We start from the raw sequence: 26,838 nt of genomic DNA on the forward strand, positions 1-26,838 counted from the left end.
ATTTGGAAGACTTTCAATATTTTTTCTTGCCTAATGGCTCCGGCTAGAACTTCCAATACAATATTAAATAAAAGTGGCAAAAGTGGGCAGCAAAATTCAGCACAGAAGGTATCTGGTCCCTGAATTTTCTCTGTTGGAAGGATTTTTATTACTGATTCAATCCCCTTGCTTGTTATAAGTCTATTCATATCTTCTACTTCTTCTTGAGTCAGTTTTTGTAGTTTGTGTATTTGTATAAATTTGCCCATTTCTTCTATGCTATCCAGTTTGTTGGTGCATAGCTGTTCACAATTTTCTTATATGATTCTTTATATGTCTATAAAGTTGGCGGTAATGTCCACTTTTAAATTTCTGATTTAGTAAATTCAATCTTTTTTTCTTAGTCAATCTAGTTGTCATTTTTGTTGACATTTTCAAAGAAACTAGTTTTGGTTTCATTTATTTTCTCTATACTTTTTTTGTTTTGTTTCATTTATCTCTGCTCTGACCATTATTTTCTTCTTTCTGCTAGCTTTGGGTTAAGTTCGTTCTTATTCAAGTTCTTTTAGGTGTATACTTAGTTTACTAATTTCAGATTTTTATCTCTTTGTAATGTAAGATTTTATAGCTATAAATTTTCTTCTGTGCACTGCTTTTGTTGCATCCCAGAACTTTTAATACGTTGTGATTTCATTTTCATCTACTGCAAAGTATTTTCTCATTTTCCCTTATGATTTCCTCTATGGCCCATTGTTTGTGTAAGAACGAGCTCTTTAATTTCCACATATTTATAAACAAATAAATAAAACAAATAAATAGTAATTCCATATATTTGCATATTTTCCAGTGTTCCTTTTGTTGATGATTTCTAGATTTGTTTCTTTGTTTGCAGAAAATATAGTTATATGACTTCAATCTTTTAAAATGTACTGAAACATTTTGTGGTCCAAAATATGGTCTAACCTTGAGAATGTTCCATATGCACTTGAGAAAAATGTGTATTCTTCTGTTTTTGAATGTAGCATGTTGTATATGTCTGTTAGGTGTAATTGGTTTGTAGTATTATTCACTCTATTTCCTTGTTGATCTTCTGTCTGGTTATTCTACCCTCTATTGAGAGTGGGGTACCAAAGTCTCAAACTTCCAATGTAGAAAATTCTCTATTCTCCCTTCCACTTTTTGCTTCATACATTTAGAAGCTCTATTGTTAGGTGTAAGTATGTTTGTTATATGTTATATCTTCTTGATGAATTGAAAATTTTATCAATATATAATGACATACTTTGTCTCCTGCAAATTTTCTCACTTAAAAATTAATTTTTTTCTGATAATAATATAGCCACTCCAAATATCTTCAGCTATGTATTTAAATGGAATATCTTTTTTCATCCTTTTACTTGTGTCTGCATCTAAAACGAGTGTCTTATAGACTTTATATGCACAGTTATTTTTATCCATTCTGCCAATATCTGCCTTTTAATTACAGAGTTTATCCATTTATATTTAAAGTAACTAATGATGGCGATTTATTTCTGCTATTTAATTATGTTTACTATATGCCATAGGTTTTTTTTTTGTTCCTCAGTGCCTCTATTATTTCATTTTTTGTATTCAGATTTTATGTAGTGTACCATTTGATTCCCTTCCCATTACATTCCTACATATATTTTAGTTATTTTCTTAATAGGTACCATGCAGGTTACAATTAATATCTTAACCTTAGAATAGCCTAATTTGAATAATATCAACTTAGTTTCCACAGTATACAAACACTCTGTTCCTGTACATCTCTATCCCTCTTACTTTATACTGTTATTATCACAGGTGCCCATTAACAGATTTATAACTATTGCCTTTTAAACCATGTAAGAAAAAATGAGAAGTTACAAACAATAAGTACAATAAAACTATCTTTAAATTTACCTATGTAGTTATATATACCCAAGTTCTTTTTCTCTTCATATGGCTTTCTGTTACTGTATAGTGTCTTTTTATTTCACCTTGAAGAACTTTTTAGCATTGCTGGTGAGGCAGATCTACTAACAATGAACTCTCTTGGTTTTTGTTTATCTAGGAACATCTATATGTTGCCTTCATTATTGAAGGACAGTTTGCGACATATAGAATTCTTGGTTGACATTTTTACTTTCAGCACTTTAAATATGTCAGCCCACTGCTTTCTAGTTTCCATGGTTTCTGATGAGAAATCACCTGTTAATCTTATTCAGGATCCATTGTATGCAATGAGTCACTTTTCTGTTGCTGCTTTCAAGATTTCCTCTTTGTCTTTGGCTTTTGACAATTTATTATGTGTCTCAATGTAGGTCTCTTTGACATTATTCTGCTTGGAGTTCGTTGAGCTTCTTAGATGTGTAGATTCATGTCTTTCACCACATTGGGGAAATTTGGGACATTATTTCTTTGAATGTTCTTTCTGCCTCTCTCTCCCTCCTTCTGGGACTCCCATATCGTAAATATTGTTCTGTTTCACTGTATCACATAGGTCCCTTAGGCTCTGTTCACTTTTCTTCATTTAAAAAAAAATGTATTGAGGAACAGCCATGGTCATTGGTTACACACTGCTTTCATGCTACAATGGCATAGACTCTTTTAGGGAGGGTGCAGCTCACAGTAGCCCATGCTGGGATCAAACCAACAACCTTGCTGTTATCAGCACCATGCTCTCACCAACTGAGTTAACCAGTCACCCTTCTTTATTCTTTTTCTATCTGCTTCTCAGGCTCAATAATTTCAATTGTCTGATGTTCAGGTTCATTGATTCTCTCTTCTGTCTCCTCACATCTAATGTTGAATGGCTCTATTACAATTTTTGTATAAATTATTCTACTTTTCAACTCCAGAATTCTTATTTACTTCCTTTTTATAATTTCTAGTTTTTTATTGATATTCTCATTTTGGTCTTACATCATTTTCCTGAATTTCTTTAGTTCTTTGTCCATGCCTTCCGTTAGCTCTTTGAGTATATTTTAGATAACTGATTTAAAATCTTTGTTTACTAAGTCCAGCATCTGGGCTTCCCCAAGAATGGTTTCTCTCATAATTTTTTCCTTTGAGTGGGCTATGCTTCCCTGTTTCTTTGCATGCCTTGTGATTTTCCTGTTGTTGAAAATTAGACATCCAGATATTATAGTATATTATAATATGGCAACTTGGGAAATAAAATTCTCCCTCTTCCTCAGGGATTGCTTTGATTATTGAAGGTTTAGCTCATGTTCAGCCATTGTTTTGACAAATATTTTCTTGAATGCCAAGAGCTTAACAACAAAACAAAACAAAAAACAAAAATACTTCTCCTAGTCTTTATAGACAGGTTCTGTGCTTGAACTCCTTCAACACTTAGCAATGCCACTTACAACTCACTTCCAAGGCAGTATAAGGTTTTCTCAAGTCTTTCCTGAGCATGAGTAGTGCCCTAGGCATGCATTTGGCTTTCTAAGTTCCCACATATACATTGACATTTCTGACTATCCTAATTTCCCAAATAAATTCTCTCCCTGGCTTTTCCTCTCAGGACTTAGGTGGTCTGTTGCATGAATCAGCTATAATCTTTTGCCCCAAGCGTCTGCAGGTATTTTCATTTGTATTACAATGTTTTCAATCAATTTCCACTGCTTTTTCACCCTGAATAAGTTCTGATTTAGGTGAAACAGATCTAAGCGCCTTGAATAAATCCTTCAAGAAGCTCTCAGGCATGCAAGTAAACACAAATATAGTAATTAGCACATAAAGTCTGCCCTGCTTCCTCTGGAACCCTGCAGGGACCTGGGTTCCACACAGTTTATGCTATATCCAAGAGTTGCTGTCTTCAAACCTGTTGCCAAGTTGGAGAGGGTGCAGGGGCACTGGGAAGGGTGCAGGGCACTGACAAGTAAAAATGCCACAAAGCTTTCCTACCACTTTTCAATGTTTTTTTTATTCGTTCAGCATTTGGTTGGTTGCTATAAAGTACTGGCTGTTTTACAGACTTCTGGAAAAGTTTGTTCTAACAGTTCCTTGCTTGTTTCTCAATGTTTCTGTGGATGAATGGGGTTTTGAAGCTGCCTACTCTGCCATTTTTCTGGTGTCAGTCTAAATAATGTGTTTCCTCAAAAATAAGACCTAGCTGGAGAATACGCTGTAGCATGATTCCTCCAAGATATAGAGGGCACACACCCCTCACATGAGGGTTTTATGACCTGTTTCAGGGATAAGGGTGCCTTTTCCACAAACTCCTTCAGCTTAAAATATTCAGTATGCCAAGGTGCCATATTTTGGCACCTAAAACCATGCGAGGGCTTATTTTCCAGCTATGTCTAATTTTGAGGGAATCAGGATATTAACTTTCAAAGATCTGAAAACTCAAAATATAGCAAGACTGAAATTTACTAATACATTTATTTTTGTACCATTTTAATTTGAGAAGATGCTTATAGTGACTATTTCCAGAAATTTCTACAGAAATGCATGAATTGGACGGAGGTATTAAACTGCTACAACAAAATACAAAGAATCACATAAAATATTAACTTAAAGGATACAATTTCTTAGATTTCTTTGACTACTCTGGCTATTACTATCTCATTTGCCAGCAAGGGATAGATGGTGATACTAGAAAAACTAAAATAGCCTATTATTCTTAATTAACTAGCTCTTTTTTCCCCATAATACAAGATTGTAGCTTTATGAGATGTATGTAATAGAAATATGTTCCACTGGTACAATTATTTGGAGTTGTCTTTATAGAAATAAAAATGTCAAGATTTCAAGGTGGTATTTTACAATAAGAAGTATCTGGCCAAAAACAGTCTGACTTTTAGGTGTTTCAACGTAAGTTTGACAAACATTATTACGTAGAATGCAATTACTAAAATATTAAATTTTAGATCCATTAGAACTCCAAATTAAAATGCTTTATGTAACTGCTTTTATAAACAAAACTCAAAAAACACATTCACATGGTATTTGCTAAAGTCAATAAAAATTATAGTAGTTACGACGAAAATACATTTTGAAGACATTGTCAATAAAATGCATGTATACCATCCTAAAACATTTGTGACTTTTTACTAACAGAAGAGCAAAGAAAAAAAAAAACAAAAAAAAAACCCTGCAACTTGATCTGTAGAATCAACAATTCAATCAAGACTATGTTTTCGAGTAAAAAAGAAAATTAACCCCAGGAAATTTCATAAATTATGAATAGTTCCATCCTAGGCCTTTTAAAACTTTATTATACATTCTTAAATTCTTTGTTCACGAAAACTGTAATATACTACATAGCAGAACTCATCAAACATCACTGGATCATGAAATTAATTTACTGAGTGGGTCAAGGCCAACATTTATTTAACAGTATAGAATAGAAAATAAGTGTGCACTGTAACAAAAGTCTTCGTACTGCTTCACAAAACTTTTATTTCTATTTTATGTTTATATAAAAGCCATTCTCTTTCTACTATACCACTTTCTCCTATAACACTATTCCATCAGAAAAGAGGCTAAAATAGGGCACACCCTGCTACAGCACAGTCTTAAGCATAAGAAAGCATTACTCTCTACATTGCAATGAGATTCCTATGTTATTACTTACTGTAAGCAGTCACTTAAAAAATTACTTAAGGATGAGAAAGATTTAGATTGTTTTACTATTTATATCAGATTATTACCTTATATATAACTAATTCATAATTCAGACACCATGCAAATCTGAAGCAAACATCTAATCTATCATAAATTAATGGGTTTCAAAATACCTCACATTCTAGGGAAGATTTACACAATTAGTCTCAAAGCTGTAAGTATTAGATAAATTCATAATACTTGACTGGCATATTAAGTCTTGCTCCTTAAAGAACTTCAGTTTCTCTCTATTTCAACCATAACTATGATCTTCTTACTAGAAACACCCTTAGCAGTCTGCTCAACTGGTACCTAATTTGTGTTATTATCACATTTAAATATATAACACATTTAATCCATTTGTTAATATGTAGACTTTTAAAAATGTTTCATTGCAAAGTATAATTTACTGGAAATTTTCCATCACACAAAAACCATGCTATATCCATAAAATTTATAATTTCCCCATTAAAAATTAATTTGTTTTAATGGGTTTGAGAACTTCATAAAATGTTTTGCTGGTGAATAATCCTGTACATAGCAGAGATGAATCAGGACAAATGTTAAAACAAGACTATTATTGCACGATTTGCTTTTGCAGACAAAATAGACTCCCTTATAAACTGTATCATTCCTAATATATAAATTGGATTGACACCCTCGATACTATTCAGGATAGTGTCTTTGCAAATATCTTCTAATACTGAGGTTTCAGTTATTCATCTGTAGTCTTTAAATTTAGGGATCTTCATTTTATTTCTAACTTCATAACAGATTTAAATCTATTACTTTATTGACATTATGGTTTTATTGGGAAGTGTTTGGACTGCATTCCAATTCTTAATTTAAACATTAATCCTGACAAAGTTCTTGAATGGAATTATTAATTAACTCTTTCTTTCAACAAATGTTTGCTGAGGGTACTGCAGAAAGAGTGGTAAGTGTGCAGGGCCTCTGCCCTCATGAAGCAGGCTTCTTTATTCGAAGTCTAGAAGAGTCCAGTCTATTGGCCTGGAAACATGAAAAGACAATACAGGCTTTGGAGAATCCAAGATTCAATCCCAGCTCGACCATCTGCTAAACATTAGGCAAATTCATCTCTCTCTCTAAGTCTTAATTTCTTCCTTTACAAAATGAGTTTAATATCAACTATTTCACAAAGTTACTTAAAGGTCTAAATGTAAAAATACAAAAAGTGCCTAGTACAATAGAAAGAACATTGCTAAATATTCAAAATATCCACAAATTCAGGGCCTGGCACATAGAATCCATGCAATAGTCATTGAATAAATAATCCACTCTGAGACAAAAAACCTTAAATACCACTTCCCAAGCAAGTGCATCAAACATAAAATACACATGATACTATTTTTAATCCAATGATTGTACTAAATATAGATAATTACCACCTTTTTCTTCACTTTATACTCTTTAACTTGGACTTCCATTTATGTCTTAAAATAGACATTTTTAAAGCATGTAAGCATGTCCTCAACATAAAAGGGAAATTAAAAGTTAATTTTTAAAACTTCATGTTGACCCAAACTGTATATATACTTGTTACCTAAAGCAAAATTTGGTACAAAATTTAAGTAACAAAAGAATAAATAAAGTGGCCAGTCACAGAAATTCAGGCATTTGCTACAAAACACAACCAAGTTAATTTATCTATTATTAACAAAAGCACACTAGATCACTAACCCAAACAAATGTCCATGGGTAGATTAAAAAATATGACTTCTTTTAGTCCCTGAGCATTATTTTTAACGTAACAGCCTTTGAAAGTATTGCTGCAAGAAAACATTTTGAGTTAATATGAGTTAAATCATTTTATAGATGCTAAAATTTACCTGTTTGAGTCCTTCATCAGTTAGTTTGTCCTGGTTGCCTACATGAACTTTCTGAAGTAAAGGGCAGTGAGAGGCAACCGCAATAATAGAGGTGTCAGAAAGCTGTTTACACCTGTAGGCTGTATACCTAAGAAGTCCAGGACACTTAAATGCTAGAACACATACGCCAGTATCAGACATACTGCGACAATCAGAAATGTTGATTTCAATTATATTTTGACTTCTTGATGCAATTTTTTCCAATAATTCATCAGTGACCTATGAGAGAAAAAAAAAGCAATAAATTTAAACTTTTGCTAAATGTAGGAACTAATTTTCTCTTTTTATTAATTTTCCCAAATAAACAACATAATTAGATTATAGCATGAAAACCACAATCAAAAGAAAACCTTCCTACTTAATATTAAAGCGTAACAAGAACAGTGGTATAATAAAAAATACATTTGGTCTATGTCTCTGGTTCCTTGAAGAGAGCTCCCAAAATCCTTGGAATTTCCTGAGTGATAGGAGTGTCTTTTGTTATTCATAATGAGCCCCTTTTGACCACATCTGAGTTTATACTAACAAAATAACTTGGGGCTCCTGGATAGCTTCAGGATGGAGACTAGTCACTAGAAAGACCAAACACTATGTGATTAGAGGGTGGAAACCTTCAGCCCCACTCCTTGACTTCCTGTGAGAGAAGTGGAGCTGGAGACTGAGTTAAAAAAGCTCTTGAAAAACAAAATTTTAAGAGCATCTGGGTTGGTGAACACCTCAAAGGGCTGGGAGAGTGATGTGCCCTGAGAGGGTATGGAAGCTCCACACTCTATCCCCCAATACCTGCTTGCCCTTACATATCTTTTCCATTTGGCTGGTCCTGAGTTATATTCTTCACAATTAACCAGTTAAATGTAAGTATTTTCCTGAGTTCTGTGAGTCATTCTAGGAAATTATCAAACCTGAGGAGGAGGTGAAGGGAACTCCCAAATTTATAGCAAATCAGCACAAGTGGCTCCTGGGACTTGTGACTGGTATATGAAAGTGGGGACAGTATTGTGGGACTGAGCCCTTAACCTGGGAAGTCTACGCTAGCTCCAAGAGTTAGTATCTGAATTGAACTGAATTGTTGGGCACCGGGTTGGTGTAGGGGAATTTGCTGTTAGACTATAAAAAACTCCACACATTTGGTATCAGAGTGGTGTCAGAAAACACCAAGAAAGAATGTATGTGTTAGTTTTCATTAAAAGCCTAAAAATCTATACTTATCAGGAAAACTTTCTTTAATTAAACCTTCAAACTCACCAAAAACTCTCCACAAAATTGTACTGAGATTTCAAACGCTTTGTTCTCCTTTAATACAGCAAATAGTTTATATCAGTAATAGTGATGTATGAATCTTGATTTTTTACACTTAATATTAGATGATACCACACTATATAAATTTCAATTGTTTTACTACTTCTACCTCACATGTAATTAATCCATACCTTAGAAAATTGATGTCATTTTGTATATCAGCATACCAAATACTACATGCAAATATCCATATCAAATAGCTTTTCTCAGAAAACTCAAAGCTAAATATAAGTAAACTTAGAATTCATCTGGTGAAAAACTCACATAGCCATCTGAATTTTAAAAATAATTTTTTAAAAATCAACATCTACTTATTCCCTGCCTAATAAACACATTTCAAAAAAACAACAAAAAAAAAACCAGTTAACATTATTCAAGTCCTTTGAGTAAAAATTATGGTGAGATTCAGGGATGTAAAGTACAGAATAAAGAATATAGTCAATAATATTGTAGTAACTGTGTATGGTTCTGTGGGGGAGGGTGGGTTGGACTTATCAGAAAAATCACTTTGTAAGTTATATAAATGTCTAACCACTATGCTGTACACCTGAAACTAATATAATATTAATGTCAACTATATAACTGAAAATGTTTAGAAAATAATGGTGAGAAAAAATGCACACGATTAAATTTAGAACAGAAGAAGGAAAGAGCTGGAGTGTTCAGGGGCACTAGGAGTAAAAGCCAAGGTTAAAACTATCTTTGTTTATGTCTGTTGGAAAAGCACAGATGCAGTTACCTTCAAAGCTAAAACTCTGACATACTCATCTTTTTTTACTTTATTTATTTTTCATCTCCAAACCTAACTACCAGCAGAGGGGAAAAGCTATTTTTAGTCTGAGTTTGTAACAAATAGCTCAGAAATGTAAAAGTACTGAAGTAAAGAGCCAACAGGTTATGCATATTTCACATTTCTTGTTTGCACTCTACCAGCAATACATAAGTACTCACCACTCTCCCTGGACATAAATTTCATAAACCCAGGCAGGTAAATTTGCTCATTTTGTTTAAAGTGTATGTGTTATACACACACAGACACATACACACACTATCAGTGATACGTTGGAGTTGGCTTGTATCAACTCACAGGACCTATAGTATGTATCGCTTTCCAAATCAGTGACATCACTGCATTCAGTGACATCAAACTGGGAGCCTGAAATTAGCCACCGTGCAAGTATCTGAACCAAAGAAACTGGCAAATATTACAAACCAAGGCTTTTTATTTGTTCATTTGTTTTCAAAAGCCACTTGTTATACACTCACCAGCACACCACTACTAACAATATTACAGAACTTAGAGCAGTTTTAGTACTCTAATAAAATCCTATTCTGATTGGATATATTTTTATGTATTTCTGATGCCAAGTATTGACAACCAAGTTTAAACAAAGAATTGCAAATTATTTGCAATAAGCACTATTAATTCTATTCATATCTTTTTTTCTAATTTATGCCACCACATAAACATACTGGGCAGCCAGGAAATGGGGAGGATTAAAAAATTCATCAAAAGGAAAATTAAAACAAAGTAAGTTATCTTAGCCCTTTTCACTTCCATTTCTTTGTCTATAATAACAGCATAAGATTACTATTATTAATAGTAAAATAACAACATAGTAATAGGGATAATATTATCAACTAATAAGGCTGTGGGGAAGATAAAATGAGTATGTATAAAGCCTGTAGAACGACAGTAAATGGCACATCAGCAGTAGTGTATAAACGTTTGCCATCATTTTCTACTATTAAACAAATATTCAGGATAAAACCCCTTCTAAAAAGGGAAAGTCTAATTTTTTTTTAAAGTTAATGAAAAAGAGGAAAGACAAACAGGAATAAGACAAACAGAATTAAGAAACAACCCAAAATCACTAATCCACACTAAAAAATATCTTTAAGAACCTAGCTTTAACTTAAATTCACAAACAAAAAAAATTACTAAACACAGAATTATAGATTATAGTCATTTGAAGTATCTTGAGAAACAACATGAAAGAAGTGATTTCTGAAGAGGAATAAACATTTTTTTTGAATAGGTCAAATTGAGTGTCTTAGAATTAGATTCCATATACCTGCTGACGACTACTAAGATCCAGCTGCTTCCAAAACTGGAAATCTAAACAAAGGTCACGCCAGTACTTGCAAACCAACGATGCAGACAGGCAACGCTCATCCAGGGATAAATTGGAAAATATCTGTGAATAAAAAAAAAAGCCATATAATATATGCTAAATATTTTAAAGGCACAGGAAAAAAATCTTATTCGTTAGAAAAACTTAATTTTTTAAAGCAGAAAAACATCTTGAATACAAGTAGCCATTATTAGAAGAGTCACTGCTAGGAACTGTCCCTAAAAAGAGAGCATAGTATGGGAGTTAAGAACATGGTCTAATGTTGCCTTTTGTGTAAGAAGAGGGGAATTGGAGGAGGGTGTGTGTGTGTGTGTGTGTGTGTGTGTGTGTTCGCCGATTTTTTTTTTAATTAAACAGATAAACCAAAAGCTAATAAAAATATTCATTTTTAAGGAAAGGGAGAAAAAAGACTAGGAAGGGGAAAGGGATAAAAGTGAAACTACTCTGAAGATACCTAGTTTTGACCTTAGAACCAGATGAACTTTCTATATGATTTTTTAAAAATAAAAATATCATTAAAAAGGACATTTTATGTGTATGGTATTTTCTCCAGAAATGCATAAATCTAATCTAATTCCAAGACAAGTATCATATACAAGAAATGTAGCTTTCCTATAAAATACACGATATGAACTTTTAAAAAAATTCAAGATCATGAAAATCAAGGAAAGGCTGAGAAAATATCACAGACAAGAGGAGAAGGAAGAACAATTAATGGAATCCTGAATCAGAAAAAGGCCATTAAAAGAGAAACTACCAACGCTGACTTCACAGCTTGGGAAATGTACCACAGTAATGTCAGATAATCAATGTAGGGGAAATTGAAAGTGAATGAGGAATATATGGGTACTCTACATTACCTTTGCAACTTTCCTAAAATTATTCCAAAAAAGTTTTTTAAAACTTATTTTTAAAAGCATTTTAAAAGGTAAAAATTATAAAAAGATTATTAGGGTCATGGTTAGGACCAATACAGATTTTTAAAAAGAGAGATATCAACAAGCAATGTGTGGAACATACTGAAATCCTGAATTGAGCCAATTCAAACAAGATACTTCTGAGACAACCAGATAAAACTGAACATAAAAAAGACATTAAATGATTTAAAGGAAATTATTTCTCACTTTTTAGGCTGTAATTGTATTGTGATTATATTCATATCGTGGTTACATTTTTTTTAAAAAGCTATTATCCATTTTAGATACATATTTTAGTGTTTATGGCTGAAATGATATCTAGTATTTGCTTTCAGATACTATACCAAAAACAAAAAAAGTTGGCAAAAGATATATAAAATAAAAAAGGCAGAATATTGAAATCAGCTGAATGATACATAGGGAGTTCATTTTCTACTTTGGTTTGTATATGAAAATTTCCATAATATTAAGTGAAAATTTTAACATGAACAGGTAGTCTACACTAAATTGTTTTATCCTAGGTTTGAATCACAGCTTTACCATTTATAATCTATGTAACTTGGGCAAATTCCCTAACTTCTCTGTATCTCAATATCCTTATCCATAAAACAAGGATGATACACTGTTTACCTGATAGGGTTATCATGAGGACTAAAGGAGTATATATAAAGTTTTTGGAACAGTGTCTGAAACAGAGTAAATGTGATTCCTATCATAACTATGACCTAAAATGATTTACGTCTGTGCAGTCAAGTGTTGTAGAAATCTAAGCTAGAATCTCTACTACGTTTAAATCTTGAGCCTTGGGATAACAACTGCCAACTGCTGTTCCCTTCACAGCTACTGTTCCTCCTCCAAGGGTTGAGTGAGAAGTTAAAAAACATGCATAAGACGTAGTTATTAAGCCCACTACAGCCTCTCATTCCCACTTATGACAACTAAAACCTCTGGACAACATACTAAAAGCAGTTACCTCAGGACTCTAAAACGTTAATAACCCCAAGACTGGGGAGGTGAGCCAAAACTTAAAGAATGACTAATAACGGATGAGTTTCCTGTGTTGTTGTTTTTTTCTCCTTTTATCCACCAGCATGAAACTGAGGATGGCCCCTGCAATGAACAGCACAGAAGGCACAGCCAACGAAAATACAGAGAGTAAACCACCTTTCTGGACAGAAGACCAGAAATGGGCATATGTGAAAAAGAGAATGTGAGGAGAGTCCCCATTCTGGATTTTCTTTTCTTTCACTTTTCCCTTTTTTTCCTACTGGCCATGTCCCAAATGCAGCTTCAGTCACAGAGCTGCAATGTGGCAGCTGTGCAGCCACCTAAAATCCCCTAAACCCATCTTTTTTACCAAAAGAACCAGGAAAGGGGACACCATGGACCAGAGTGTGCAAGGAACCTCCATAACCTTTTTCTTACTACTTCATCATGAAAACAACCCAAGTTCTGAAAACTACACAGCAGCACAGGTATATAGCACAGGCTATACCTCTGAGAGAAACTCCATCTTTCTAGCCAGAGAACCGGAAAAAGGGAGTTCTAGGTCAAAGAGTATAAAGCAATGGTTCTCAACCTGTGGGTCACGACCCCTTTGGGGGTCAAATGACCCTTTCACAGGTGTTGTCTAAGACCATTGGAAAATAAAAAGGTATTTACGTTACGATTCATAACAGTAGAAAAATTACAGTTATAGAGTATCAACGAAAATAATTTTATGGTTGGGGGTCACCACAACATGAACTGTATTAAGGGGTTGCGGCATTAGGAAGGTTGAGAACCGCTGGTATAAAGGATCACAGAAGAGATCTGGAAAAAGCACCCTTAATTCTGTATATGAGAAACAAGAAAATCTGAGTTAACCACAAAGCTGCACATGTATAAATAGCACAGCAAAGTCTTTGAAACTGAACTAACATTGGAATCACAGGCAAAGGAAGGTAAGATAGAAATTTCAGTCTAAATGTAACATTGCTGATCCCTGGCAAATCTGATGAATCTATACATTCGTAAAGCTCAATGAATCTCAATAGAATTAACTCAAAAAGATCTACATTAGGACACATTATAACCAAACTGTCGGAAAACAAAGACAAAGAGAGAACCCTGAAAGCAGTAAGAGAAAAGCAACTCATCATGTACACAGGATCCTCAATAGGATTAACAACTGATTTCTCATCAGAAAACATGTAGGCCAGCAGGCAATGGGAAAACATATTTGAAACACTGAAAGAAAAACTGTCAACCAGGAATTCTGTATCTGGCAAAACTATCCTTCAAAAATGAAGGAGAAATTACAATACTTCCAGATAAACAAAAACTAAAGGAGTTTGTCACTCATAGATTTCTTATTTGCCTATAAGAAATGCTAAAGGAAGTTCTTCATGCTGAAATAAAAGAGCACTAGCTAGTAGCTTGAAACCATGTGAAGAAATAAAGAATACCAAAAAAGGTATGTATTTATATAGGCAAATATAAAATTCACTATTAATGTATTTTTGGCTTGTACTCCTTTTTTCTACATGATTGAAAATAATTATTATTTTCATAAAATACATAAAATAATAATGATAAATTTATGTTAATGGGCACAAAATATAAACAGGTGTAATTTGTGACAATAACATAAATATAGAAATAAAGTTTTAATATCATTGACACTAAATTGGTATTTGTAATGTTAAGTGCCTGACATTAAGCTTTTTTGATTGTAGTGTCTGACATTAAGCTTTTGAGTGCCAAGATATCTATTTCAAAAGATATCAATCTTGAATAAACACGTTGCCAGCTATATGACACAGCTACTAGCAAAACAACCAGATAAGAAACTAGGCCGCCACCACCCATGAAGTTCCCTCTTTCAGAAAGCCCTGGGTAACCTGGATAACTGACCATTTGAGTGACCCCATTTCTCCCTTCCTGTGCCCTAATTCCTGCTCTGATGCTTTAAATTAACCAATAAAGAGTAAACCCGCAAAACCCTAGACACCCCCCCTTTGGACCCTAAGAAAGGCAGAGCCCCAAGTCTATGCTCTCTCACTCTCTACTTGTGACTTGGCTGTGTGGCCCTTGGGCATGCCATATGCCCTCCAGGATCTAGGAGTAACAAATCTTGTTCTTCAAAGTTCTGTGATGGTTCCTTGCTGAAATGTGTCCCCTACAATCACAATAAGAACCAAAAGAGCAGCCTCAGCCATAGATAGGGGCCCTGCTGAGGGGAACTGTCTCTTGAGCTCCCAGGAGTGATGTGCGCCTGGGCAAGCGCTGCAGGAATCTTTAACCAAGGGCACTTACCATCAGAGGCCCAGGACCAATGGAACAGCGTTAATCAAATGATTGATGTTAATTATAAACCTCAGGGCAAATACTAAGAAAGTAACTAAATACAGTCATGCATCGCTTAACGACAAGAATACATCCTGAGAAATGTGACATTAGGTGATTGCATCCTGTGACTATCAGAGTGCACTTACACACACCTAGATGGTGTAGCCTACTGCACACCGAGGCTATAGGGTGTAGTCCATTGCTCCTAGGCTACAAACCACATGTGACTGTACTGAATACTCTAGACAACTGTAACAATGTATTTGTGGAAATCCACAATCTCTGTGTTGGTTGGGAAGAGTACATTCAGATCTAGCCAACTTTCAAGTCTGCCTTGGCCCTTGCTTTCTGCTAGATACTCTCAGGTCTCACCGGCACATACGCAGTTTCACAGTGAACCAAAATAAAGGTGGGGAGCTTATCCTTTTATGATCGTCTCATTTCCAAGATCTGCCTGTTAAATCCTGGCTGGCCCCTCACTCATCCCAAAAGCACCACAGCCCGAGACTTCCAAATACGTTGGTTTTCCCTATTTGGTTCCTACCGAGTTCATTACTTTTAGTTGACAAATAAGTTTTTCACTCACTGTCCCAAACTGAGTTAGCCTCTCTGGCAGCAAAGCTGCTGGTTTTCCAAACTCTAGATCTTGCTAAAAGTACTGGGATAGGAGGCCGCTGCAGGGGGTTTCACGGAAGAATGCTGTAGACTTCCACTATTCTTACCTGAAGCTCCAGCAGTTTTCCTAAGAATGGGTACTTCTCAATTTGTTATCTGCCTTTGGTCAATTTCCAAAGCCCAAGCAGTTTGGGGCAATTTTGCCCAGTTTATATTTGCTTTTTTGTGAAGAGGAGTCACCAAACTCCCCAGCCTGTCTTGTGGCTATTTTTATGCTTATCTTCACTTTACACATGAGAAAAACTAGGATTTTGAGAGACTAGACCATCTGTTTAAGATTAAAACACTACATGCTTTTAAAGTGTTAATTTGTCCCTGAACAAATAGAAAATATGCAGAGCATGGTCATTATAACCAAGAAGCGCCTTGCTTAATTTGTCTCCCTGCGAATAGTACCTTCTTTAAGTATCAGTTGTCTCCTTTGTAAAAGTGAGATGATTGTTATAAGCCACAAGTTAACTGACTAAATCTAGGTCAATCTAGATGGGTCTTACTCATCTAGGTGAAAAGAAATTTAAAAAGCGGGTAAAGCAAAGTTAAAACCAGTACCAGCAAAGATGGATAAAAGTAAAAAGGGAACATACTAAGCTGAAATACTAGTGCATATATAACAGATCCTTGCATATGATGTGTGGTGAGCAACCTGCACAATGGCCCCCAGTGACCCCACCTGCTGGCATTTACATCTGTGTGATCCTATCCTGTGGAATGTGAGCTGGATTTAGTGACTTACTTCTCATGAGCAGAGTATGGCAGACATGATAGGATGTTATTGCTGAGATTAGGTTAAAAAAACAAAATTTTAAAACCTGTGACTTCCATTTTGGGTATTCTTGGATCCGTTATTCTGGGGGGCAGGCTGCCATGCTGTGAGTGGCCCTATGGAGAAGCCCACACGGCATGGCAAGGCACTGAAGCATCTGGCCAGCAGCCAGTGAGGGCCGCAGGCCTGCCAACAACCATGCAAGTCAAGTCCCAGCCAAGTAGCCCCAGCCAACACCTTGATTACAGCCTGGATCAGAAGGACTCAGCTAAGTGGGGATTCCTAGCCCACAGAAAAATGTGAAATGATAAATGTTTGTGGTTTTAAACTGCTAAGTATTGGCATAATTTGTTACAGAGAAATAGATAACACATTTATAAATATTCCTGCTTCTCTTTACCATTAAAATGCTATCTCACCCATACCCTAACTCCTCAGAAAAATAACCACTCTCCCCCAAATCACCTTAACTCATTTAACAGACATCTGTGCATATGTCCCTAGGTTTCTGTGGGAGACACGAAGACACGAAATTTGTTCACTGGCTTTAAGATTATATAGTCGGGCTGGCTGAGTGGCGTGTTGGTTAAGAACTGGCTTGGGACGCCAGAGGGCCCCGGTTCGGATCCCACATATGAGAGCCAGTGACACTGCCCTCTACAGCTAAGATGCTGAACAACAGCTCGACCTGGAGCTGGGCTGCCTTGAGTCTCCGGCAACGGTGTAGGCTGCAGCCCCTGCTGCAGTGGGTTGCCATGGGCTACTGTGTGTACCCAGCAGCCAGCGTGAGCAGCCAGCAGCCGCAGTGAGTGGCAGTCCAGAAGCCGGCGACTGATTTGCCTCACCCAGGAAGAGCGCAATGATGGTGCCAACTTGGGCCAGTGAAGCAACGTCCTCCACGACTAGACTGAAGAACAAAAGGACAGCAACTTGTCTGTTCCCCTTCCCCCGATTCCCCAATAAAATCTTTAAAAAAAAAAAAAAGGTTATATCGTCAAAGACATTGTGGAATTATCTTTGAATAATTTGAGATTCAAGAGAAAGCATTTCAAAGGTTGCTTTGAAGAAAGAGAACATAGGTCTGTAAAGGTCTGACCTGCAACAATATTTTTGTAAAATAAAGAAAACTATAAAGGGAAGGAAAATGAAAAAAACTGAGATGGCACATGCATCAAGCCAGGAAATTGCTTACTTTAACAGAGGCCTGTTAGCAATGGCATGAACATGACAGAAGTCCAAACTAAGTTAGGTATTCTAAGGATGTAGAAAATCCAAGGATCTATCATCCAATATTTTCCATCACTGCCCTCGTTTATAGGGTGAAAGATGGCTTACTCTTATAATCCAGGTGGTCCAGCCCTGAAAAAGGGAAGAGGAAACAAAGGACAAGCAGGTGCTTTTTATGGAATGACTTCGAAGTTGTACACATTGCTTCCACTCACATTCTACTGCCTAATAATTAGTCAAACAGCCACAGCTATCCATGAGAGGCTGAGAAGTAGTGTCTAATTTAAGAGGTGGTCATGTGCCTAGCTAGAATATGATGGATTCTGCTACTAAAAAGAATACAAGGGGAATGGATATTTGGAAACAGCAGTGACTTGTAGTCATGACCTGGATTGAAAACAAGCTTAATATTCTTGATCTTTAGTGGCAGATCTGGACAACATAGCTAAGCTATTACTTACTGGAAAAATGTATAAATGATATTACTGATATAATCTGAATGACTACTAGGCTGATATTCAAATATTTCTCAGCCTTGAATGATTCTTGGAGGGGAGGGATGGGAAGCATGCCCTATTTTTTAATCTACTTTTTATTGAGTCTAGTTACCAACCATCATCATACTTTGTTACAAATTTTTTTTTCTTGTGATGAGGACTTTTAAGATCTACTCTTAGCGACTTTCAGATATGCAATGAAGTATTATGAACTACAGTAACCATGCTGTACATTACATCCCTATGACTTATTTATTTTATAAATGGAAGTTTATACCTTTTGAAAAATTAAATTTTTGAGTAGGCATTGACATAAGGTATAAAAAGATACTTCAGACTGAAAAAACTTCCAGAACACACTGTTGCTTTAAACTTGGTCATACCTATCCCACAGAACCTTGCAGTAATTAAAAATCAACAAAATCAACACCTGCTTTTGGCTATTTCATATCTTGATGAAGAAATCTTATCTACTATTATATTACTGCAAAAGGGAGTTACGGTTTATGAGCAGGCAGGCTGTATGCAAATTATAGAAATATTTGAAAAGAAGTAAATGTGTGTAGCTATTTCACATTGACTATTTCCTGTGTGTCGGGGACTATTCTAGGTATCATGAGAGGTACAAAGGTATTAAACATGCAGCATAATATTCCAACCTACATATTGTAGGATACCATTTATATGAAATTTCTAGAAAAGGCAAAAGTACAGAGGCAGTAAGCAGATCAGGTGCTGCCTTGGACTAGGGGTGGGAACAGAAATTGACTGCAAAGAAACACAAGGAAAGTATTTGAGGCAATGGAGGTGTTCTAAAACTGGATTGTAGTGATGGTTGCACAATTGTATATATTTATTAAAAATCTAAAGTTAAATAGGTAAATTAAATATCAATAGAAGTGCCTTTTAAAAAAATTCCACAAGCTCTATATTTTCATTATTATATCTTTCTACCCAGGACCTTTGAATTCCTGTTTGAGAACACACACACACACACACACACACACACACACACACACACACACACACACCTCACATTTTAGTGAGGAACTAAGCAGGTAATATCCTATAGGTTCATATAGATGCCATCTCTAAAATCTTCTTGGAATTATTTCAATTAGGTTAACTTCTGGGGTTTTTTAAATTTTATTCCCATGTACATCATATCTTGCCTCTTTATTAAATATTCTACTTATATTGCCTGAAAAAGATTGAAAGTAAAATTTACTAAATAGTCTATTGAATAAAGCACCATTTAGAAAAACAAGAGGCATAAAACATACTCCTGATACTTTATTAACCATACAGATATGGGAAGTCATAGATTGTAAAACTATTTCCTCATCTACGATTTAACATAATTTCTCACAATTTAGTTATTAAAATTTAAAGCACAGAAAACTAATAAAATCCCAATTACTACTACATAGAGTGTTACTCTATAGCAAAATCAGATATCATGAAATTAATACAAAAAATACGTTTTATTCTAAAGCCAGTCACTAAAGACTTTTAAAGTATTTTGGGAAGAGATACTATGAAACGATGTGTCCTTTTGACATATCTCCATCACTCTGAGGACTTCCTCGTGCTCTGGCACAAAATATTTTAGGCTCATCTTGTACTTTCCTTGACCCAGCTCTGGCATCAGTCATTTCTCCATGGAGCACTGATTCCTTTTATTGGAGAATGGTATTTAGAAGCTAAGATGTGTATGCTAAGTGTACGCACTGCTATTGGGTATTGTTGCTCCAAGGCCCACTCAGTGGCAGAGCTAGGGAATATACACATGACTATATGTATGTGTGTAACCAATCTCCCATAACTGCTGCTATCTTCTTCCTCCATGCGTATGCCCTTACCACACCACTTGGGTTCCAAATTAGCTGAGACTTAGGCAAGACTCTTCATAAGCATAAAATAGGATATTTAACCAAAGTTAAGCAACTTTTTAGGAAATTACTAAGCTAATGTTAAATACTTCCATAATGCATTCAACCTCCTTCCTTTACATTCCTTTACATTCCTTATCATTTATACAACTTACTATCCCAAGCTGGCCGAGAACAGCCCGCAGTTACCCCCTTGATGAGGCACCAAAATTGATAGACTTCTTAAAATGAGAAGAAAAGAAATCTCATCTTTTGGTAGCCTGGTTAAGTTAATCAAGATTACTTGGCATTCATCAGCAAACAAAAATCCTGAATCTGACTTCCAAAGGACACTTCATTTCAGAGGTGACTAAAACCATCCCTGAAACTCCAGAAACATACCTTCTAGAGATTATCTGGTACTGAAGCCTTAAGTCAGGCATTCATGAAATGTTACATGTAATTGAGTCCCTCTTACCCACTAGTAATCTACATTCAAAGTTTTCAAAAGTGATACTACTTTTTTCTTTGACTCCTATTGCCATTGCTTTCATCCTTGTTTGCATATCTGAAAAAAAAATAGATTGGGTACATAAGCTTTCCTCCAAAGCACATTTCTCTTATAAAACTCTTCTTTGATCACTAAAGCAACCTGTTGGTAATAAAGCTGTAAAAATAAACATTTAACACCTACTGATACATTATCAAGAGTACATGCATGGGGGGCCGGCCGAGTGGCGCGTTGGTTAAGCACTGGCTTAGGACGCCAGAGGCCCCGGTTCGGATCCCACAGAGGGCCAGTGACACTGCCCTCTACAGCTAAGATGCTGAACAACAGCTCAACCTGGAGCTGGGCTGCCAGTGAGTCACTGGCGATGGCGTAGGCTGCAGCCCCTGTGGCAGTGGGTTGCCATGGGCTACCGTGTGTAGCCAGCAGCCAGTGTGAGCGGCCAGCAGCCAGCGTGAGCGGCCGTCCAGAAGCCAGGGACTGATGTGCCTCGCCCGGGAAGAGCGCAATGATGGTGCCAACTTGGGCTAGTGAAGCAACGTCCTCCACAACTAGACTGAAGAACAAAAGGACAGCAACTTGTCTGTTCCCCTTCCCCCAATTCCCCAGCACTGTTCCCATCCCCCAATTCCCCAATAAAAATCTTTAAAAAAAAAAAAAGAGTACATGCATGGGGAGATGGTTTTCTAATGGTGGTGGTAAATTTTGGATCTCCCGCCTGGTTTCCTTTGGAAAGAAGTAGGTCTACTGACAGAGAGCAAGATATCTAAATATAGCACACAAAGTCTCTAAAATTTAAATATATATCACAACACACCCAGTTACTCAAATAGTAATTACTTAAAGAAAAATATTCCACTGCTATCATTTGGTAAAATTAAAATTGTTGCATAATGATTCCACCATATAAAAATCTAATTGTGGGCCGGCTAAGTGGCTCAGTTTGTTAAGAGCTCGCTCAAGAGTTTGAGCTCTGAGCAACAGCGGTTCGAGTCCCGGCCTGAGCTGAGCAGCCGCTGAGCTGCCAACAGGTGGCAGGATAGCTCAGCTAAAAAACAAAAAAAAAATCTAATTGTGATATCAGCAGAAAGGATTGCTTAAGTTATAAAGGCAACAGGTAGCAAAGATGGAAGCTAGCTTATTTCATCCAAAACAATCCATTCACCAGTCAAAGATCAACTGTAACAGGCCTAAGTATTTAAGAAAATGCTATTCCCACAGTTGACCTTTGAAGAGACATTCCCTGCTTCTCAAATTTCTTATATTTAAAGACCACAATTCAACCCTACAGACCCAATTTTAAATTAGCCTCTGACTCATAGGCTTAGAAGTCAGTCATCTAGTGTAAGCTCCTCCTCACCCACCCCCAGATTCAGGAATCTCTTTCATGAAATCTCTGAGAGAAGATTATTCAGGTCCTCTCACCCAGTATGTTGAAAAGATCTCTAGACCTGGAAACAATAAGCTGGGTTCCAGACCAGGGTCTGCCATTCACTGTCTAAAATGTATTAGGGTAAGCCATTTCACCTCTCCGGCCTGTATCTTCATGCTTAAGTGGGGAAAGATCACATGGTGTCAAAGGTCTCTTCCTGTTCTGAAGTTACATTACTAAGAGGCTCATGAGTTCAAGAAAGAACTCATTTCATTTTTACACAGCTCTATTGTTAGAAAGGACTTTCTGAATTTCAAAATATACACATTCTTCAACCCTGAAATTCCACTTCTTGAAATGTACCCTAGAAAAACATGACCACATGTGCATAAAAAACACCTATTAGCATTGTTTGTAGTAGCAATTAACTGGAAACATCCACTAACAGAGAAATAAATGCAGTGTGGTATAACACTATAGGATACTATGTAGCAGTTAAAAAAAATGAAGGAGGGCGACCTGTTAGCTCAGTTGGTTAGAGCGCAGTAACACCAAGTTTGTGGGTTCCATCCCCACATGGGCTACTGAGGTGCGCCCTCCACAGCTAAATTGAAACAACTACTTGACTTGGAGCTGATGAGTCCTGGAAAAACACACTGATCCCAATAAAATTTAAAAAAAAAAATTTTTTTTAAATGAAGGAAACCATATACTCACTAATGGGAAAGCCCTCCAAACCATACTACTAACCACCATCCCCCCCAAAAAAAAATTGCAGGACATATACATTTTGATGCCATTTATAAAAAGACTATGAAGGTTTTACACAGGGCTTTCAACAAAGATGGAACTGTTCTAGATCTGCACAGTCCAGTCCAGTAACCCCCAGCCACCCATGACTAATGATCTCTGAAATGTGGCTACTATGACCAACAAACTGGATTTTAAATTATACTTGACAGTGCAGGTCTAGAAGAATAATCTAAACTGGTAACAGTGGTTAGTCCTCTCTGGAGAGGAAAGGCCCAACTTTTGCTTTACCTACATTATTTGAATGTTTTATAGCAAGTAATACTTATTATTTACATAAAATAAAATTTAAAAAGAAACGGCCTTGTTGATAATGAGCCAAAATCTGCCTATGAAGCACCACAGAAAGAATTCAATTTTCCTCTTTTGCTTTTGCCATACCTGGAAAAAACTGGGCAAGTATAACAGCTTTCCCTACTAACATCCTTTAAATCACATTTCCTCACATTTCTCACCTAAACTTCCTCCCTCTGCATCCCCTTTTTTACAACTATAGTAACTTTTGGTACAAAAGGAGTAGCAATACAATCATAAAGGTTACTGACCCATTATCAAGACAGCAGAGCATACTTTCTAAGAATGTTTCCCAATGGAGGTGATGGATTTGTGCCTCTCTATGCAACGATCCTTCCTATACTGTAAAAAAAAAAGTCCTAGTTCCCTAAGAATGAATTCTCTTCTCCAAGTCAGACACTTCCAATTCTCACCAGAAACAGAGCTAGAACCCTTTCAATGTCGCATGGCTCTGTTGTAGCTCAGAACAACTCAGGTTCTAAGTTAGACACTTTTCTTAGTGGTATGGCATACTCACCCAGAGTCTCAGTCCAGACTTCTAAACACTTGGTCATTAATGTATTCTATATATTTACTGAGTACTATTAAATGCCAGGCACTGCACTTAAGAGAGGGGATACAGCAATAAACAAGTCTGTGTAGACAGAGTCTCTGCCCCCAAAAGCCTTATCCCTAAAAGTTCTATTTGGTAAACACTGAAAAACCTTGATTTCAATTCATTCCAGACAGTCTACCTCACTTGTTGCTGAATACCACTAGGACTATGAGAACCACACAGTTTCTAATAAAAAATAAAAAAAATCTACGTAACATCCAAATACTCTAACACAAACAGGGCAAGTCCAATGAGTAATTCCCAAATGTCCCTTAGACCAAGTTTTCAACTTTTCACAGCAAAAATGTGAAAATGAACAATGTAGCAGACAGAATTAGTTTATCCTTATAATCTCTTTATTATAAGATCATGTCCTTTTTTCTTTTCTATTTTTTTTTGTATTAAAATGTTCTCTGCCTCATGAAATAATGGTTTAGGTAAAAAGCAGAATACCTGAGTTTTTTTGTTTTGGTTTGTTTTTAAACAGTTTTGTTTGCCAAATAACAAGACAACCAATCAAACCTCAATACCAAATATATGTTGATATATTATTTGTCCATATCACCCACTAATTCAAAGGACTCGAGAAAGTTCCCTCTTTTCTAAAATACACATCCTGAACACACAACGGAGGCAATTATTCCTCCGACAAATATACCTCTCTAAGAGTTAAAGCATTACATTTTGACACAAGGAAAAGTTAAGGTTTCCCATTCTTTTGCTATATTATTCACAAGAACATTAATATCACAACAGATAAATATGCAAAATGTCGAATCAAATAAAGTATATTGGTGACAGTAACAACTGTAATTGATGACAGTTACTTCAGTAACAACAAAAGTAGCCAAATTTTTATAGAAGTTATTTTTGGCTAGTCTTAAATATCATCCACACTGAAAAGGAAGGTTTACATTTATTAAGCTCCAGAAAGGAGGGGGGGAGAAAATGAGGGAACTTGTTAATAACAACGTAATACAAACTATCACATAATTAAGTTTATCACTAGCATTGACAAAACTGCCAAATTTTACTTGGTACTTGAAAGTGAGACAAAGCTCCTACGGGACACCCTTCTCTTCTCCACTCACCCATCCCCCAACAAAAAATACACTTGTCCTTACCTTCTGGCAATATGTATGCTTTTATACAACTGTTAAAAAGTTGGAAGCTAATACAACATAGCATAAACAAAAGGGTTTTCAAGTCAAGCAGGCCTAAATTCCCCAGATGTGCCTCTTACGATTGTGTGTGACCTTGGAAAAGTCATTTAATCTCTTCAAGCCACACCAGGCTGTGATCTCCATAAGAGAAAATACCACTTCTGCCTGACTTACTACTGTAGGCATATAGTACTGAAATATCAGTTTCTTCTCGTATAAAGTAAGGACGTTAACACTATCTCACAACGGTAATTGCAGGATTAAATGAGATATTACGTATATAAAGCTCTGGGACAGTGCCTGATCATGGTAAAGGCTCAAAAAAAGTTAAGTGTTATTGACATCAAACTAGGAAACTATCAAACCTGGAAATAGTTGGAAGACTTTCGAATACTAACACACAACGGTCTTTATCCAGTAAGTGCAAATTGGTCATTGATTAAAATATTTCGCAGAAAACCCACGGGTAATCTCTAAACCACTGGGCTGGGAATCTAATAATAGATGAGCCTTGAATTGTGCGTAACAAACCCAAGCTATTAAAAGACATTCAGTAGACTCCCAGGTTTTCCTACTTCAAAAAATAGGCCCTCAGCATCCTCCCCATTGGCTTCCCCATCTCCCCTCGGGACGCGTCTGGCTGTCAGGGAACCCCCTCCTCTGCCCTGAGGAGGAGGAGAAAGCCTCCGAGAAGAAAGCCTCCGAGGAGGGAGCCGAGGTTGGGGGAGAGCGCGCATCCCTGCGCCATTCGCCCAGACCCACCTTGAGCAGGATGGAAGGCGGCAGCTGGTTGATATCTGGGGTTTCGGGGGGCGGCTCCCTATGACAGTCGCAGGCGTTTTCACGGGGATCCTGACAGTCCGCGTCGCCGCATTCATGCTGCTGCTGGGCAGCCGAGGGGGCGGTGCTCCCCGCCCGGACGGCGTCCCCGCCGGCCTCCGTGGGGGCACCTTCGGAAGTGGGAGCGGAGGGCGGGGGGCAGAGAGGCTGCGGCGGCGGCTCGGAGCCCTGGCAGCAACCGGCATCGGGGGGCCGCGGAGGCGAGGCGCCTCCTCCCGCAGGCCCGCCGCCGCCGCAGCCCCCGCCGCCGCAGCGGGGCTGCTTACAGGGGGTGCAGGCGGGGACTCCGGCCCCTTTCCGCTTGCACACCATCTCCGGGGACGTGGGGGGCTCGGCGGGCGGCGGCGGCGGCGACCCCCGGAAGAGTTGCACGGCGACGGGTGGCCCCAGGAAGCGCACGGGCCCCAAGCTGGCCAGGAAAAGGCTCCGGCCCTGCTGCTCCCAGGCGGCGGCCGCGGCCAGCCCCAACTCTTTGCAGCAGGAGGCGGGAGATGAGGCCGAGGCGGCGGCTGCGGCTGCGGCAGCGGCGGAGGAGAGCAGGAAGCGGCGGGCGGCGGCGGCGCAGTCTTCGGCAGCCAGGGCCGCGTAGCGCCGCGCTAGGTGCTGCGAGGAGGCGGCCGCGGCGTAGGCCCCGTCCCGCGGCGGCGGCGGCGACAGCGGCGGCTCCTCCTCTGGGCCGGCGGGGGCGGGCGCGCCGGGGCTGTGCACGATGAAGCAGAGCATGCAGGGCCCGCGGAAGAAGCAGTCCCGGCTCCGGGGCGCCGCCGGCTGGGGGGGCGCCTTGGCCGGGGTCCGGCGGGGCAGCCTGAGGAGAGGGCGGCGGCGGCGGCACCAGCTGCAGCAGCGAGGCCTCTTCTGGCTCGGGCGGTTACGCGGCTCCTTCGAGAGAAGGTGGCCCATATAGAAGGCCCCGAGGAGGGGGACCGGGACGGGGCAGGGGGAGGCCCGGCGAGTCGGGCTCCCGGCAGCGGGGCAGGCCGCTCGCTGGCTCGGCCTCCGGCCCACGGCGGGCCCGGCCGCCCTGCGCGCACACACACACACACACACACACGCAC

At 37.8% G+C, this 26,838-nt stretch overlaps 1 protein-coding gene across 1 annotated transcript in view; it reads right to left on the reverse strand.

The window, feature by feature from the left end:
* FBXL17 (F-box and leucine rich repeat protein 17) overlaps positions 1-26,832 on the reverse strand; it is a 173,230-nt gene extending 146,398 nt beyond the window's left edge. The window contains exons 1-3 of the mRNA XM_019653137.1: positions 25,706-26,832; positions 10,862-10,984; positions 7,449-7,706 (exon numbers count right to left, since the gene is read on the reverse strand). Coding sequence (XP_019508682.1) covers positions 7,449-7,706; positions 10,862-10,984; positions 25,706-26,683 — 1,359 coding nt within the window. The 5' untranslated portion in view covers positions 26,684-26,832. The remainder of the gene's footprint in view (positions 1-7,448; positions 7,707-10,861; positions 10,985-25,705) is intronic.
* Positions 26,833-26,838: the final 6 nt, after the last annotated feature.

Source organism: Hipposideros armiger, unplaced genomic scaffold (assembly GCF_001890085.2).
Source record: "Hipposideros armiger isolate ML-2016 unplaced genomic scaffold, ASM189008v1 scaffold_196, whole genome shotgun sequence".
In the NCBI taxonomy this organism is placed as follows: Eukaryota; Metazoa; Chordata; class Mammalia; order Chiroptera; family Hipposideridae; genus Hipposideros; species Hipposideros armiger.